Source organism: Sesamum indicum, linkage group LG7, assembly GCF_026168435.1.
Source record: "Sesamum indicum cultivar Baizhima isolate 11 linkage group LG7, ASM2616843v1, whole genome shotgun sequence".
NCBI lineage: Eukaryota > Viridiplantae > Streptophyta > Magnoliopsida > Lamiales > Pedaliaceae > Sesamum > Sesamum indicum.
In genome coordinates, this window is record NC_142663.1 from 10,281,000 (window position 1) to 10,299,706 (window position 18,707).

General features: G+C 35.0%; 3 protein-coding genes and 1 non-coding gene across 4 annotated transcripts; 2 read left to right on the forward strand and 2 right to left on the reverse strand.

Annotated features, from left to right (window-relative positions):
- Positions 1-657: 657 nt before the first annotated feature.
- Positions 658-6,374, forward strand: LOC105180292 (uncharacterized). The gene is made up of 8 exons (XM_088882916.1): positions 658-844; positions 2,001-2,113; positions 2,682-2,753; positions 3,264-3,299; positions 4,005-4,050; positions 4,254-4,341; positions 5,824-5,881; positions 6,042-6,374. Exons 1-8 carry the CDS (start codon positions 766-768, stop codon positions 6,090-6,092), a joined length of 543 nt encoding a protein of 180 aa, XP_088739042.1. The 5' UTR covers positions 658-765; the 3' UTR covers positions 6,093-6,374.
- An 819-nt stretch (positions 6,375-7,193) lies between these two features.
- LOC105155333 (chaperone protein dnaJ 49) lies at positions 7,194-10,793 on the reverse strand. Its single transcript, XM_088882946.1, has 3 exons — positions 10,507-10,793; positions 9,016-10,137; positions 7,194-7,545 (listed from the first exon to the last, which is right to left on the reverse strand). The coding sequence occupies exon 2, from the start codon at positions 10,103-10,105 to the stop codon at positions 9,026-9,028; it is 1,080 nt and encodes a 359-aa protein (XP_088739072.1). The 5' UTR covers positions 10,106-10,137; positions 10,507-10,793; the 3' UTR covers positions 7,194-7,545; positions 9,016-9,025.
- A 3,330-nt stretch (positions 10,794-14,123) lies between these two features.
- LOC105180104 (adenosylhomocysteinase) lies at positions 14,124-16,621 on the forward strand. The gene is made up of 2 exons (XM_011103754.3): positions 14,124-14,928; positions 15,573-16,621. Exons 1-2 carry the CDS (start codon positions 14,218-14,220, stop codon positions 16,317-16,319), a joined length of 1,458 nt encoding a protein of 485 aa, XP_011102056.1. The 5' UTR covers positions 14,124-14,217; the 3' UTR covers positions 16,320-16,621.
- Positions 16,622-18,568: 1,947 nt separating this feature from the next.
- On the reverse strand, positions 18,569-18,641 carry TRNAK-CUU (transfer RNA lysine (anticodon CUU)). The gene has a single exon. It is a non-coding gene; the product is annotated as a tRNA-Lys (tRNA).
- Positions 18,642-18,707: the final 66 nt, after the last annotated feature.

Consider the following 18,707-nt stretch of genomic DNA (forward strand, 5'->3'; position numbering starts at 1 on the left):
TAACAAAACAGATAAAAACCTCTCATATCTTTTTGAATATTTCGTTTTTCCCTCTTTTTCTTAGTTTAAGATTTACGTACGTTTTCATCAACGCTATGCAAAAAATTTCCATTTTCGATATTATGAAAATAAAAAGTAGAGACAGTTTTGAAATAATCTAATTTCTTTCGGAAAACTCCATTTTCTTATTTTCTACGAATTTTTTAGTTTTCCACGACACTTTTTTATTTCCTAATTATGTAGAAAATATTTATTTTATACTCTTCGCCAAAGTATATAAATTCTTATGCCACGCATAAATATTTCATGTAATGATAATTTATTTAGTATTATGCTAAATTTGTAATGTCATATGTATATATATATAAATGTAATAAAGACATTTTATAACACATAGTTAAAAATAAATATTACATTATTATTATTTAGTTTCAATAGCAACTATATTAAATAATAGTTCCAAATATATAATAATACACTACATAAAAATAAATTATTTTGATTAGCATAAGTGGTACAAAATTAAAAATGGATATATTTGAGGTAAAAAGAAAAAAAAATTATTTTTATGCCTATTTTATATATATATATATATATTATTTATTAAATCGAAACATGTTAATACGTATTGTTTTCCAAGGAACCAAACAGAGCCTTGAATATGTTTCCAATTTTATGCTTTCTGGCCCTTTAAGAACTGCGTTTGTGCGTTTCAACTCGAACTCGCATTAGGGGGGAAGAGAGAGAGAGAATCGAGAAGAGAAGATGGGGTGGATTGGGGAGCAGATCGATTCTATCAAATCTTTGAACTTCAGACAAGTTCTTACTCAAGCCGTCAGCCTCGGTTCGTACGAAGAATTTTCTTTTGTTGTTTGTTATTGATTTAGAGATTCTTGTCTCTTGAATTTCTGGATATCGTCAGCTTCATTTCTCATTTCGTGCCTTTGTTTTTTAAGTTCAATTTTTACTTCATTAATGGATTAAATTCATATACCTGCGGTGACGCTTATTTCGTTACTTTCTTGGCGAAAAATACATAATTGCTGGTTTTTATATCTCTTCCCGGTTTTTTGGAGTGGTATTGATTATGATTTCGCTGTTTTGCTAATTCTTTTGGGCTCACTTCTTAAAGAAAAACAAATGGCGTTTGCGGAAAAAAGTACATAAAAGAGAAATTAGGGTTATGAACTCAAGGAAGTTTGGGAATCTTAAAATGGGAAGCTTTTACGTTTTATTTAAGTAAATATATCCAATGCAGTGGTTAAACATAGTGCTATTTGCTTAATGAATTAAATGTTACTGCTTAGGGCTTGTATGAAATGCAAAATGTTTTGTTTGACAATCACAATTAGATTAAGTGCCGCATATTTGAGACTAAATGGGAAGCAATTTAAAAGAATCTGCAGAAAAAAAAGAAAAAGAAAAAGACTCTTTTGCCCATTTTATTGTTGTGGTTTCATTAGAAGCTGCACTAGCTTTTGAGTATTTGTTGCTTCAAAATGCTTACTGCTGAAATATTTTATTCCTTTGTTCCACAATGAAGGAGGGGAGAACATTTTGATCACAAGATGACCCTTCATTTATGTCAAATGGAAATACTGCAAATTGCAAAGGATCTCTTTTACATTGATGTGTTTTTGTGTGGGTGTGCAGATTTGATTCTTCATATAGATATTCTACAGCTGTCCAGTTTTATAATAATTGACCCATATATTTGGATGTTGTGCCCTTTAATTGCACTTATACATGTAGAAAATGAACAATTTGTCATTTGGAGGGAGTTTTGCAATTGCTGTTGGGATGTGAATGTTTCATTTACCAGTCATCAGTTATGCAGGATGTTTCTCCTCAGCAGTTGATCTCTAATGTGGACTCTGGTCTCTTGTATCTTTGCTCTGTGTGCATGGGCATTTTTGTTCTCTTTTTGTTTCTTTTTTTCTCTATTTTAACTAGGAAGAAGTGTTTAACGAAGTAGTCTTATTATTTATCATTACTTTCAGGTATGATTGTTACGTCAGCACTTATTATATGGAAAGGGTTGATGTGTATTACTGGGAGTGAGTCACCTGTAGTTGTTGTGCTCTCTGGAAGTATGGAGCCTGGTTTCAAAAGGGTGAGTCACTTGATGCCTTGGTTATGTAAGAGATATTATTAGCTATGTCTTGATTGATCTGCCAATATTCAGTTACTTTCATGGGATTAATATTGGAAGATAAAGTTATTGAGTTGGCTAATAAATGGTGCTTAATTTTGTGTATCATTAAAATTGACTCTTCACCCACCTTAACTTATGCTGCCAAACTTCCCTTCCTTCAACCCTCCGTCCTAGGGATTTAGGGTTGGTTGAGGGAAGAATTGTGTTTCAGGATGCAAAGGTAAATGTTGAGGCTTAAGCGTCCACTGTATATAATTGCAACCTTCATGTTTGTTAGGACTTCAAAGTTCAAAATACAAACATTCTAAGTCTTGGTTTGATGAACTAAATTAAAATTATGCTTCGGCAATATGATGCTCATATCTTGTCCTTCTTTTATTGTTTAACAGCTGCCAGGTACTTTTGTCATTGATTACGTGTATTGCTTTATATCATATCCTTTTTGACATCTTGCATTACTATTCTTTTATATGCCTTTTTTAGTAATTTTTCCTAGATCTTCACTTCATTATTTAATTTCTTTCAGGGTGACATCTTGTTCTTGCACATGAGTAAGGATCCTATTCGAGCTGGAGAAATTGTTGTGTTTAATGTTGATGTACGTGGTCCCAGTATCATATTTCAGTTTCGCTGTCATCTCATTTCTTTTCTGCTAGCCTCTGCTCTTCATTCTATTTTTCCGTGCACCAGCTTTTGTAAGTAGTTAGTCCATGATGGCATGATCCAATTTGGCTTTTGAAGACCCAAGAAATATACTTCTCAAAAAATTAATTAACTCATCCAGAGTTTTTATCTTCTCTTTCCTCAAAATTGTTAGATGGGTGAATAAGTATATCTTCACTCAAGTTTTGGAAACTCAATGATGAATGGTGCTTTGAGGATTTCAGTTCATTATTTGCTGTCAGTTGATTTCACGTGACTATTCGTAAATGTTGGAGAAATGCTCTTTTGGTGCTGGTTTGACAACTTTTATAAGGATAAAGCCTTTATTTCAATTATATAGAAATATCAAATCCTTCCATCTGCTCACTCTCTGGTGATAGACATTTATAATCTCAGTTTTTAAATATTTCTGATAATTATCGTGATTGTTGTTGCTTCCTGACAGGGACGTGAAATTCCTATTGTCCACCGGGTTATCAAGGTACGATGACTTTCATTTTTCATTGGCCTTTTCTTGCGTTCTATTTCTATTGGAACTAGATCAGTGCTGGATATGAGTGGTTTTCCGTCTGTTTTAAAAGAAAGGCAAGAGAAGGGAAGAAAGGAGTAGAGAAAAGGTTATTCACATTGTATAATTGGAAATCATAAAATTTTAGGTGGTGGGAAGGATGGGAAACAAAGGGGGAAGATGAAATTTAAATGCCCCTTATTATCAAGTTATACCATGGATCATGGGATGAGAAAGAAACAAGACATCAGCGTTAACATAGCCATGATACATGCAAGCATTATTTGTTTCTTCTCTCGAGCTTATGCGAACAGTTGTTTGTATATGTATTTTGTGACATTTCTTTTTAGTCCAGTTATCTATATTTTTTACCTTAATCAAAACTTAAGTTTAATGGTTAATGAAACACCAATCAACATGTCAGAACCTGCTTATTTGTGCCTGTATTTCAGAATTGGTTAATTATTTCTGATAACCAACTGTTTTGGCGGTTAAATGTTTTGCTTCTATCATTTTGCTCTGAATTGTAGCTTAAAAGGTACATAGTGATAAGAAGAAGCATGGAGTTCACGGAAGGGCATGTGTGCTTGCTTTTTATAAGAAAAGTCTCCATTCTGATGCTGTATCTTCTCACCATTTGTCTTTTAGTGCTAACAATAAAGCTGCTATTTCTTTAAGGTTCATGAGCGCCAAGATACTGGAGAAGTAGATGTTCTGACAAAAGGTATGCATTTGAATTATTAGATATAACTTTGATAATCCTAAATGTCTAAGCACTGCTGAATAATTGAGAATTTCAGTATTCAAATCATAAGATATCACTTTTTGGAGGTAAATTTGAAGCATATGCAAATTGACGCATGATGCACTATGTTTCTGTGACAATGAAATTATGGCATTTATGTTAGTCTGTCGTTGATTTGTCAGGAGATAATAATTTTGGGGATGACCGACTTCTGTATGCTCACGGTCAGCTCTGGCTGCAAAGACATCATATCATGGGAAGAGCTGTTGGGTAAGTTCATAGTTCAATTGTTTCTGTAATATTTCCATATATAACTTACAGTGTCATGCCTACGTAGATCATGTGTCTAAGTTCTTGCAACAAGGCCCAAGATGTCAGATCTTTTGGACAATGGTGTTGACTTTGTTCTGTGGTTTTGGAGTGGGATAGTAAAGGATCTAAATTGAAAAGACATCAGGGAATCATATTAGGGGAATGATAAGTTCAAATGAAGATTATTAATGCTGAAACTCTTTACTTTCTGAATGTTTTCTAGTATTTGGCTCCAGGGGTCATTTTGAATTGGATGAGTATTGGTTTTCCTATTCACTTTCACAATTGTAGTGTCCTCTTATGTCCTAGAATAGGAGTTATAAGTCTTGTTTTCATAGGATTAACTTATTTTCCTCAAAAGTCTATTTGTAGCTGGAGCCTATATTTGGAGATATAACCTTCGTTAATTTCCTTAAGTGTTGACTATATATTACTTTTCTGGGATTCATGGAGGTTTGAGCTTCTATAATGAAACTGCAAAAGGTTAGCATGTATCATGGAAAAGAGTGCAATTCCTAGATCTTTATTATCTTCCTTATCATGTTTTTTGTATCCTATATTTTCGATTCTCTGTTTGTGAACATAATTTTCTTTCATTCGTAAATTGCAAAGTGCCCATCCTTCCAGTGTTTCTCAATTTAATATACCTAGTCCGTGTTTGAGACATCAACAAGTAATGTCTTTGTTTCTAAACTACAATTTTCTAATCCTAATACTTTGAAGTCATGATATGATTACATTAACTCAGTATGACTACTTGCAAGAGAATACATATCCAATACTTTTCTCAACTTAAACCTATATGCTCATTCAAAATGGTAAATTGGGATGGTTGGAGTATGAAAAGGCCTTGATAACAGCAAATTCTTACTCAGGGAGCCCTAAGCAACAGTTAAACATCCTTGATTTTGGAGTATCTCGTAATAGTCTCTGGAAGTTTAGACACCATGAATTTTTGCGGTCTCATTCTCTCGAGATAAACATACTTTCAATTGTGTTGGGCCAAAGCATCAAATACTTCAACCCTCACCAATTTCTAAAATTTTATATGTAATATAGTTTATCTGTAGGCGCTTGCTGGTTAAGATGTTCATCTTTCTCGTCGCCACTAAGTTATAATATCCTGTCATATCTCCCTGTCACCTCTCTCTTTATTTTGTGTTCTCTTTTTGCTCATCAACCTTGTTAGTTTGGTAAAGTTGTAGAGATATTATTGAATTATTGCATAGACAAATTATGTTTGACTTGATACTAGATTTTGCTTCAAGTTCTGTAGTGTGTGAAGTATGGATTTTGTCAACCATACAGTTTATATGCATGCCTGCTATCTCATAAAGCAAATTCAGTATCGCAATTAAATGATTCAGTCCTTCTGCAGCATTGCTTTGATTTTCTAGAGATCTAATGAGCAATCAACCCAACTTCTATGCTTCTTTGCAGATTTTTGCCTTACGTGGGTTGGGTGACTATAATCATGACTGAAAAGCCTATCATCAAGGTAAACCTTTGACAATTTCTGCGACCCCCATCCCCGGCAAAAAAAAGAAAAGAAATTAACAGTTACTTCAGTTACCTCCACCACCACAATTATTACCTCTGTTTTTGTAATAAGTTATCCAAGGGGCAAGATTGTATTGACTTGGCTTTCCATATTGCAGTACATACTGATAGGTGCTTTGGGATTGCTGGTGATTACTTCTAAAGAATAGGGTTGAGGTGTGCCCGACTTTGTGTTGCTGAACTTACTATAGAGGAATACAGAGAAACTATTGGGAAAACTTCACATCTCATCTCTGATTGTGTACTAGTGTACTCCAGAGGGAGTAGAATTTAGTATTAACTGGAACATGTTCAGTGTTGTGTAGACTGTACTCTATTTTTGCAACTTCGTTGGGCCAAAGATATCTTTACCATTATGCACCGTCTTCTTAAAAAGAACAGAAACAACACAGAAAAATTCAATTCCTTCACTTGCCTGATTTGGCAATACTTATTATGTCTTCATTTATGCAATCCCTTTGTTGTGTCAGTTGCTAGTAAGTTGTAGACGAAAGGAATCACGAGTTGATTCTGATGCTTCAGCACAAGCAGTTCTAGAAAAGTGTAAAGGACACTATAAAATGAACGGAAAACTGCAGTGACGCCCTCGTCGTTTTTATGATTCCAATTGTTGTGCTTAATGTAGTTGTATGGTATCGTTTTTATGATTCAAATTTTGTTGCGCTTAATGTTGTTGTGTGGTCCACTATACATTCGTTACATCTCTTTTTTATCTATATGTTCATTCCATCATATTTCGATCTCCAAAGATTAATATCAAAGTTTTGGTTGCTATTTAAATGATTGCTCAGAGACTCGAGTTTGAATTCTCAAGCTAAAGCTTGTTATCAAGGTCCTTAAAATGCGTTCAAACTCAGTTGAGCTAGAATGGACTCATGGGTGGCATATGGATTAAATGGCAAATTATCTCTGATGTTACAGAGGATGAAAACTGTTTTATTTCAAGAAAACAGTGGGATCGAGTCCTTTCACATGTTTCTTCTGTTTTAGTACTCGACACACAAGCATATTTGTATTACGAATAGTCTAAAAGTTATTAAATAGTGAAAATTTTGAATGTAAAAAAACGTATCACGGAATGCAAGCCTGCATCGAGACAGCACAATCCTGTGCTCGAGGTAGCCTGAATTCTGCTGAAACTTTGGTAGAAAGATTTAAGGCTTCAAATACAGGTATAAAGGCTCCAAAACATTTGACTTCCATCACCTCTCTTTCTATCCATTAGCCTCTTTCAAGGAGAATCACAAAAATAGCAAGAAAAAACCAGTTCTTTTGACTGCCCAACCATTCTTTCACGTAATATACATGCTAAAGTATGCATAAAGCTCAGTAGTAAAAGACAACCTGACAAACCCAGGTCGCAAATGACACGATAAGCAGGTAGGCATCACAAGTAAGATCTGTTGTTAATAAACAATATATGATATGAGGGTACTTCGAGTAGTTTACTGAACATTTAGGATTTGACAATTGTGTTCAGCAAGAGTCTTTCTGATGAAATTCTCTACAGATGGTCTCCAATACTGGGCGGCACTTGAAAGTTCAGATTTTCTGGTCCTGCTCTTCATTGGGGAACACGCAAGTTAAAGGGTAGCTAGTAATCTGCAAAGCAAACAATGAAGCATGGCTTAATATCTTACACGGCGGAATGGTAGGGCATTTGGGATGTGTGAAATAGAACTTTACAATCAGTTCACTCCAAATCGCTGCTGCAACAGCAACCCAAGATTCAAATTATGGTAAAATAATTAATAGAGGCCAAACTGCTAACGAAACTACATAAACTGCAACTAATATGTTTACAACCTAAAGTTCATTGTTCCAGGAAACATGCCTAAGAACAAGAAATTGAACTATCCACAACCCCGCCAATTAACGAAACTTCTATTCCCAATAAGGCACCAATTTATGGTGTCTTAAAGGTCCCCCAGTTATCCACATAACATTTCTATCAGAAATGCATCTTGGGACAGATAAATTTCTGTCCACGGGATTTACACTACCAAGTAATTCAAGTTATATGTTGAAAACTTATCAAAGTTCTGTTCCATGGCCACATGGTAAACCTCAATCAGATTTATGAATCAATCGGTGCGAGAATTATAACATGAACTAGTTTTGATCTATTCTCAATTTTCAAAGTTGTATTTCTGCTCAAACAAGATTCGAAATCACGAAATTATCAATTGGCGTGAATGATTAAGCATAAGGTACTACTTCAAAATATGACTAGCATAATCTCACGACAAAAGCTGCACAAACCTATAAAGCATACTGCAACATGTCCGTGCAAAATATACAGCATGAAACCATTCACTAAATAAAATAAGGTTTGGAGATATGAGGTACCCTCTCGACGTCTAGTTCACATGCAGAATTTCCCGCATTGATCTACAACTACAATAATCAAAATACAGCAACCTAACATGTTTCGGGTTATTTTCCACCCATATATAAATGACAAAACCCTAAGCTTGCCAACTTGAAAACACTAAAACATCATCACCATGTACAAGATCAGCCCACCCCCACATGCATAGTAAGCATTCCAAATACTTCCTACAGAACATGTTAAAATAATTCAGAGAGACACCACAAATGCATCCACTCACAGGCTAAACAAAACTTCCCACTGATAATGCAATACATGCAGAACAAGTTTGACTATATTATGTCAGGCAACCAAAAGTTTACCATAATTTATCTTAACAGAAGTCTGTAAGAGTCAGATCCAATCTGAAAAGGAGAAGAATTTGCTGTCTATAAGTCAAGCAAACTTGTGTTAATGGTTAATAAATACAACAAAAAGGATTTCGTTAAAGCTACGGCAGACATGGTAAAAAGTATATCAAAATATTTGTCCTTTTGTCCTAATGAGGAAAAGTCACTTATCAACTACAGTAATTCCTGAGCATCTCTAAACAAGTTTTGCACACTCCACATACGACTTTGAATCTATGTCAGGACAAATTAACATTAAAAAAAAAACACATGACGAATCATCAAATCAGGAAAACAGCAGCAGGTGAAATCCAACTAAGGAAGCAAACTGAGCATGATAAGAAATTAGACCTTTAATCAATCACTGGGCCATAGCCTCAAAACGCTTCAATGCATCACAATTTGGTGTTTCCCGTCGGTAACCCCAATGAAGTTGCTGCCACTCAAGCCTGCAATTATGCACAAGGACTGAGTGATAGTCATCCTCAACCCGTTGTTCAATTGCAATGCGTTCTGGACTATTAGGTGGATATTGTTGCTCAAACTTTGCAGCTTTTACATAAAAATTCACACCCTTTTGTGTAGTTAGCCTATAGTCATGGGAATAAGATCGAGAGAGAGAATAAACTGGCTCTGATGATGGCAAGAAGTTCACCAACAAAATCAATATTACTGGCAACAGCTGAATCAACATCCTCACCCAGTTAGACCCTTGATCAACTCCACCTGTTCTCATCCTCACACCAGGCCCAAATGTAAACCCACTGAAATTGGCAGTGGTGGCTGGATGCATTCCCCCGAAAAAGAAGTTCCTAAAAATCTCATCTGCATCGACGTCCCCTTCATAAAACCCATTGAACCCTCGCATTCCATTAACACCTCCACCTCTCCGCTCATAAACAGGCTCTTCTGATCCAAGAAGGTCATACTTTTTCCGACTCTCTTCATCACTCAAACATTGAAATGCCTTTGATACCATCTTAAATGCCTCCTCAGCCCCTGGGGCCTGGTTCTTATCTGGATGGACCTTCAAAGACAACTTCCTATATGCCTTGCGAACATCTTCAGCAGTACAACTCTTCTCCAAACCCAATATCTCATAATAGTCTTTCTTCCTCTTAATCTCCCGGACCACAGTGACCTGCTCCTCTGTGTAGGTAGCTGATGTGGTGGATGAGGAGGATGAAGATGGACCAGCCGGAACCCTGCGGCGAGGGCCATTTTGGGAGGGCTTCGAAGGATTTTCATTGGTGGATTCATCAGTTTTCTTGTCTTCTGGTTGCGAAGCATTTAGATTCAACAAAAGATCATCAATTTCAATAGATGGGTCTAATCTACGAGCTTTATTGAGAAATTTCAGGGCACGGGTTCTGTCGCCAGATTCAATCGAACTCTTGGCAATTTTCAAGCACTTCAAGGCTTCATCTTTGTTACCGTCCATCTTACAGCAAAAGGGCGTCTGATTATATATATCTACAAGGGCAAGGAAATACGTATAATCAGAGAGAGTTGAAAAAGGAACTCACAAGTAGAAATCAGCTAAATTGAATTGAGGAACTTAAGGCGATGAATCGACAGGGATTATTACACTTTGATGGGATTGATTCACCAGTTGAAGATAATTGGTTCGCGTAAGACTACGTCAAAACTATCATCGATCAATTGAGTATTTAACCATATCACACATATTCTATATAACAGGAAAGTGATTTTTTACACAGAAAAAGTAATTTTAAACGTCAAAACCCCTAAATCTATATTTCGAGTCGACAAAAAATTCAGCAATAACAGGAATTTACAGAACATTCAGCAATTCAAATTCTCCAAAAAATTGTCTCAAACCTCGCAAATCGATCACAAAAGCTTTCGACTACAGACGCCAACCAGCAAACCCAGATTCTCAGGCTGTTGTCAAATCTTATGGGCAAAGAAAAGGGGTAAAAGAAAGAATTTATCTGGACGAGAGACACGGCGGATTTGGGCGTCTCTGGGAAGTGCTAGGTCTCCTTCCGTGTTTCCACTTTCTAGAGTCCAGCACTCGTGGGAGAAGTGAGTTTGCTCCGGTGGTTTGGGCCTCAATATCACGATCTGACAGTTGTTTGGTAATTCAAGTTGGGATTACACTATCATAATTTCGAGGGTTACATATTCTCATCCTTCTAATTATTATTTATAAAAATAAATCACATATACGACCAAATAAATTATATTTTTTAGTATTTGTAACCAAAAAATAGAGTTTTTAAGATTTTTCAATTGCATTATTTTTCTTGTTATATACTCTTCTCTACTTTAAAGATATAAATTTATAAAAAAAAATAATAATTTAATTTCATCAAAGTTTATAAAGTAAAAGACGTAGGAGAAATCATGGAATACGATATTCCTAACCTTTTTATTTTTAAAGTCCATGGCCTAATAGATTGAAGAGAAACCTAACCACTAGAGACCAGCTCGGTTGATTGGGTCTAGTAGAATAAACCAACCATCTTGGAGGAATCTAGTAAGTTAGGTCTTAGAGATTTGCAACTAACTGCTAAACTAATTTAGAGAAGATCTAAGGTATTGTTCCTAAAAGTTTGAGTGATATATCTTTGTACTAGCCAGTTGAGCCACATCGCATAAAATCAAGTTTAAATATACATACACATGCACACACGCATATATATATATATATATATATATTGAGAGAGAGCAAAACACAACCAGCCCGTGTTCACAACATGGTTGAGTTCGATCTTCTTATAAAGAAATCAAGCAAAGAAAACCACAAACAGCGCCAAGCACGATCAAGCCATGCTCCTAACCGTGGTCGTGTTTATTGAAGCATTAAGAAACAAGGCCTCCAAACTTGCATCTCTTATAGACAGAGGGTTGATCAAGGTAATAAATAAGTACTTCAAGTCCCACCTTCAAGAAATGCTTAGCATGGCCTTCGAGCCTTGAAGTCGGGGCATCTTTTCACATTGAGATTTTTTTAGATAAATATTAATTAGAATTCAATAATTAGATCGTAAATTGAATTTTATATCAAATTTGGATTGCATAAATTTCTAAGATCAATGGATCTAGAATGAAATATTGAATAATTTTTTTTTATTATAATTAGCTAATTTGACTAAAACATATTTAAATATGACTCATTAGGATTCATCACCCAAAAGATCCATGATGTTTAAGTCTGGTAGAAGTAAGCTCCAAGTTAAAAAAATGGAGGCAAATACACATAATTTGACTACTTTAAGTTATATCTTATGATTAAGATAATGAGGTCAAATAACCTATGGAGAGTCAATAAAACCGCGCCACCTCATCAAACAATCACAATATGAGTTTTTACTCTACAACTATAAATAGGGGTAATTTTTAGTAATTCCACTAGGGCCGCAAACGAGCCGAGCTCAGCAAAAAATCTGAGCTTGAGCACTAGGCAATGTGGTTGAGCGTCTAGTGCTCGAGTTCGAGCTCAATTAATTATTTTCTTAAAATATCTGAATTTAAAAAATATGGACTATTGTACAATATGAAATACATTATTCAAAAATTATAAAATAAAATTGACAGCCATGAAAACATTCGGTCTAATCATTTAATGAGAAGTAACCAAAGTTCTATATCATTACTTAATATTTAAATTAATATCAACAAATTCAGTTCACCTAAATCTCATAACCCCATCAGTTCAATCATTTAACGAGCAACCTATTCAAGTAATATAAACTAAAATAACATATCTTAGTATCATTCTTAAGATATGAACTAATGATTTTAATATATAGTGAATAATTGCATTTTGTTGTAATGCATTGAAATTGTAATGATAAAATATATGCATTATATGAAATATTTATTTATAAAATTAATAATTATCTAAAAATGTATTAAATTATTGATTAAGCTTGTTTTAGATATTGTAAACCAAAGTACTATATTTTAATATCATCAAAAATTAAAACATGATATATTGACTAGCATATTAAAATATATGGTGAATTTTTAAAATAAAATGCATTTTGTTGTAGTGAATATTGAAATTATAACTATAAAACTCATATGCATTATATTAAATATTTATTTAAAAAATTATGAAAATGTACTAAATTATTGATTAAGCTTTTCTTTTTAGATAATATAAACAATAAAACCATATTTTAATATCATCTAAAACTAAAATATGAGTTATAGATTAATAATTCTAATATATAGTGAATAGATGCATTTTGTTATAATGGATTGAAATTATAACAATAAAATTTATATGCATTATATTAATATTTATTTATAAAAAATTACCAAAACGTACTAAATTATCTAATAAGCTTGTTTTTAGATAATATAATATAAAATACCATATTTTAATATTATTTAAACTAAAATATGAGATATTAACTAATAATTCCAATTGATAATGAACTTTAAACATTTATTTACAAAAAAAAAGTATCAAAACTTACTAAATTGTTGCTTAAGCTTATTTTTAAATAATGCAAATAAAAATACAATATTATATTATTATATGAAATTAAAATAAGAGATATATTGACTAATATTCTAATCTATGATGAATTTTGAATATAAATTTGATATAATATTGAATATGCATTTAATAATATATATAAAAGAAGGGGGTGAGCTCGCAAGCCCACGAATAGAAAGTATAGAGTTCGAGCTCAAGTTCGAGCCAAGCTTGAATACGAGCTGACTCGCTAGCTCGCGAGTCGGCTCGATTCACCTTGCACTCCTAAATTCCACACAACAAGTCAAGCTATACAATAAGAAAACAAGTCAAGCTAAACAACAGGTAACACGTCAAGTCAAATAGTCAGCCAAGAATATGCACAAGAATTCAAATTTAGATGGATAGTTAAGTCAGATAACTGTTCAAGTTACACAACAAATGGGAGACATAACAAATCAAATTCAGAACTCTAAAATCTAAAGTTGTCAACCACGATAAAGAGTTGCAATTATACGGGTCGCATATCTATCTTGATATCAAAATTCCAAGTCCTTGATATATTTAAATTTCACAATAATGTATAATTTGCTCTAAAAGATTCAGAAAAAAGAATGATTCATTTACATTCAAATTCAAAGACAATTTTTCCGCCGTTAAATCAAAATCTTAAAAAATAAATTAAAAAATAATATTCATTTTCAGAAACCCTCTTCAAATATTATAACTCTTCATTAATAATTTATATATATATTATATATTTCAATCTTAAAATTCTTTTTTCAAACCCAAAATTTATGTGAACATCTCCATTATACAGAATATCTGGTCGTCTTTGAGAAATATCTTATACATTTACCGGGTAATAACTGGTCGCAAAGCTATGTAGCTTTCTCTTAAATTACAAAACAACCCCAAATCTTTATGAAATTCTAGATCGACCGATAAACCCTAAAAATCTCACCCCAAACTGTCCTTCCTCCCTTTATAAACTCTTGTCTACCCTTCTTTTCAACTCCTCTCACACCCACTCTCTACTTCCACCAGGCACTATACCCAATCTCAGATCCAGACTTGCTTTCATACTCGCGCAACCCATGGCGCTCGTAGTTGAGAAAACAACCTCCGGCCGCGAGTACAAGGTCAAGGACATGTCCCAGGCCGATTTCGGGCGCCTCGAAATCGAGCTCGCCGAGGTCGAAATGCCGGGGCTCATGTCCTGCCGAACCGAGTTTGGGCCATCCCAGCCCTTCAAAGGTGCCAAGATCACCGGAAGTCTTCACATGACCATCCAAACCGCTGTCTTGATCGAAACCTTAACCGCCTTGGGCGCTGAGGTGAGATGGTGCTCCTGCAACATCTTCTCCACCCAGGATCACGCCGCTGCCGCAATCGCCCGCGACAGCGCTGCTGTGTTTGCCTGGAAAGGTGAGACCCTGCAAGAGTACTGGTGGTGCACTGAGCGGGCCCTCGACTGGGGGCCAGGCGGTGGACCCGATTTGATTGTCGACGACGGTGGTGATGCTACTTTGTTGATCCACGAGGGAGTGAAGGCTGAGGAAGAGTACGAGAAGTCAGGCAAGTTGCCCGACCCGAGTTCCACCGACAACGCTGAGTTTCAGATTGTGCTGACTATAATTAGAGATGGGTTGAAGGCTGATCCAAAGAAGTATACAAGGATGAAGGAGAGATTGGTTGGTGTTTCTGAGGAGACCACAACTGGAGTTAAGAGGTTGTACCAGATGCAGGCTAATGGCTCCCTGCTTTTCCCTGCAATTAATGTCAATGATTCTGTCACCAAGAGCAAGGTATATATAGATTAACTTGTCTTTGTTTGATAGATCTGATCTCTGCTTGTGATATTTATGTGGGCTTATGTTGGTGTCGGTAGAGTTAGTTTACTAGAGCTGATCTGTTAATGTTTTATTGGATCTAGCTTTTCTCTTTTAATAATTTATTGGATCTAGCTTTATTTTTGTGAAATCTTGAAGCTTTAGAGTTCATCTAATTCTTGATTGTTTGATCTGGGTTTGTACTTATTGCTGCGCATTATTGTCATTTGCTTCAACCTTTGTGGGAATCTTCATAGTACATCCTCCTCTGTTTCCGGGATCCTGTTTTAAGAATGGGTTACTTAACTTAGAGTCTGATCTCCTCCATTACTAAATCTTAATTGGTTACATGTGTATTTGTGTTTGGAAATGATCAGTGACCTTCAATTTCTGTTATGAATCTGAGTTGTAGTCTGTTTCAATTTTGTCTTGTATGATGAGCCTTGTATTGTTATGATGTAGTTTCTAATTCTCAGATCAGACTATATATATAAAAGAAGTCAAAATGAACTGAATATCGCGGAATGGCCTCAATTGTTCACTTTTTAATTTTTATAGTGTCAAGTTCGGCCATTTGATTTTTGTTCTTGATACTGACAATCTTCTTGTTCTTTTGCTAGTTTGATAACTTGTATGGGTGCCGCCACTCCCTGCCCGATGGACTGATGAGGGCCACTGATGTGATGATTGCTGGAAAGGTTGGTGTTGTTTGTGGCTACGGAGATGTTGGGAAGGGTTGTGCTGCTGCATTGAAGCAAGCTGGTGCACGAGTGGTCGTGACTGAGATTGATCCAATCTGTGCCCTTCAAGCCCTCATGGAAGGTTTCCAAGTATTGACCCTTGAGGATGTCGTCTCAGAAGCTGATATCTTTGTCACCACCACTGGTAACAAGGACATCATCATGGTTGACCACATGAGGAAGATGAAAAACAATGCCATTGTCTGCAACATTGGTCACTTTGACAATGAAATCGACATGCATGGTCTTGAGACTTTCCCTGGTGTGAAGAGAATCACCATCAAGCCTCAAACAGACAGATGGGTCTTCCCAGACACAAATTCCGGTATCATTGTCTTGGCCGAGGGTCGTCTCATGAACTTGGGCTGTGCCACCGGCCACCCTAGCTTTGTCATGTCGTGCTCCTTCACCAACCAAGTTATTGCCCAACTTGAACTCTGGAAGGAGAGGGCAACCGGGAAGTACGAGAAGAAGGTCTATGTGTTGCCCAAGCACCTGGATGAGAAGGTTGCAGCTCTCCACCTTGGAAAGCTTGGCGCTAAGCTTACTAAGCTGACCAAGGAGCAGGCTGATTACATCAGTGTACCAGTTGAGGGTCCTTACAAGCCTCCTCACTACAGGTACTAAGAGGGACCATGATTCAAGAAAGGAGTTTGCTAAACCGGGTTATTGTTAGCTTTTGATTATTCTGATCCGATTTTGTGTTAGGTTAGTAGTTTAAAACTTTCTGCTGCTGGTCCTTTTTTTGTGTGTTTTTGGAGGAAGAAGTGGTCTCTAAGACCATAATTTGTCGGATGAGGTATGAGGTTAAGGGTGTGTTAGATGGCAATTTTGTCGTCTGTCGTCTGTTGTCTGTTGTCTGTATTCCGTTATCGTTTTCCATTATCAGTTATGAGAAAAAAATGAACAATGTTATGTTGTCTGCTTTACACCAGTATTTTCTGTTGCATTTAGCAGAGCTTTCCCGTCCTCGTTTCCGATTCTTGGGTGAAGCATCATCACTGCAAATAACGTTTATACGGTTGATTCAAAAATTTCCTTACACCAGTTGGGTTGTTAATTTGATACAACTCTTTTTGGGTATAATATTGAACTCAACTTCAAAAATTTGTTCGCTTATTCAGACAGTTAAATTGGTATAGTAGGACAAAATGTTTGATTTACGGCAGAAAGATTTGTACATTTGTCGTAAGTACGTGTTAAAGATGATGTTTTGAGATAAGAGTTGTGTATGAGGTCTAATTATATTTAATTATATAAATTTTTATTATTTTTTTATAAATATAAGGCTTAATTATATAAATATTTATTTTTTTGTATAAAAATTTATTATTGTTAAGTAACGAACCTTAAGTGATATAATTTTTGCAAAGGACAAAAAATATTTTTGTAAAACCTAATTTTAGAGAGAGTGGATCTGATTTGCTTTTTGGGATAACAATCCATCAATCAATCTATAGATATAGAATGATTATTGGAAGGAGTTGGTTAAGAGTAATGGGTTTGACACTCTACCCTCATCTTATCCGAAATGCCAAAATAGTCCTACATAAAAACAAAATTCACTATTTACCACTTTGAATTTAAAAAAATAAGTGAGATACTTTCCTCATGCAAATGGTGTGCACAAACCACCACATATATATATATATATAAATTTTGTTATTTGTATCATAATTTTATAATTGTTGAACTAATACAACACAAAGCAATGATTCAGATTATATTTATCATAATCTATGATTCGTATAAAGTATTATTTAAATGTATTTGTTGATATATTGTCTTTACAAAGCAACGCTTTTCAAATTTAACTTTACATATATAACTTATATACAAAAATTGTAAAATATATTTTATAAATATATGTCTAATAATAATATTATATACATATATTTGTAATATATGTATAGAACCTCCCCCGCCGATGCTGCCCCGCCTAGTCGCTCTCTCCCTTCCCTGTTGGAGAAGCCATAGTCGCCGCCCCCTTCCGGATCATCACCAGGACGCGCCCCTCCCCCACCGGCGCGCCTCCCCTTCCCTCTCTCCTTCTAAATCGCCGACCACCACTTCCTCTGCATCTCAAATCGACGGCAGGTTCAAATACTTTGTGGTTTTTTTTATTAATATTTATGTGTATATATTGTATGCTTATGTATAATTTTTAGTTTATTATTGTAAAAAAATTATCTCTTATATTTTATAATTTTAAATATGTGGAAGAAATGAGGGATATGTAGGATTTCTGTATTATCAAGTCGAAATAAGAGTTTGACTTTTTCTCTTTAATTTTGGCACTTCTAACCTATTTGGTCTTAATTTTGATACATTTAGTTTAGGGATTCACACATTTGACTGTGGGTCTCGAATATTTAGTTTTGAGTTGACAAATTTTATGTTGAGTTGTAAATATAGTCCTACAAAATAATTTTCTGCCAAAATGTGTTTGCGAGAAGGGATATGACAATGATGTGTCTGACACACTTGCACGTGGCAATGCAGTGTTAATGCACGTGTCAATAACATATTTTTTTCCGCCAATACATGTTGGTTGGAAAAATTGATGAAGGACGAAAGTTGACAACCCAAGATCAAATTTGTCAACTTAGAATCAAACATGCGAGATTCAGGACCAAACGTGTAATGTCATGAATCAAATGTGTCAAAATTAAAGTCAAATATGTGAGAATATAAAAATTATGTAAATTAATTTATAATTACTAAAAATGTAGGACTGAATATGCCATATCTCCATAATTGTAGGATTATAATTTTTCCTTTTTCTTTTAGTATGTGTCTGAGCGTGTGTTCAATGGTAAAAGTCTAAAAGACGCCATTTTTTCAGTGCGACAAAGAAAGATGAATAAATGGCAAAGCGCCCACCGTGGGGCTCGAACCCACGACCACAAGGTTAAGAGCCTTGCGCTCTACCGACTGAGCTAGACGGGCTTGTTGACAATATTTAACTAAAATATTATCAATCCGAAGGCCACTTCAATAACTATAAACTATTCT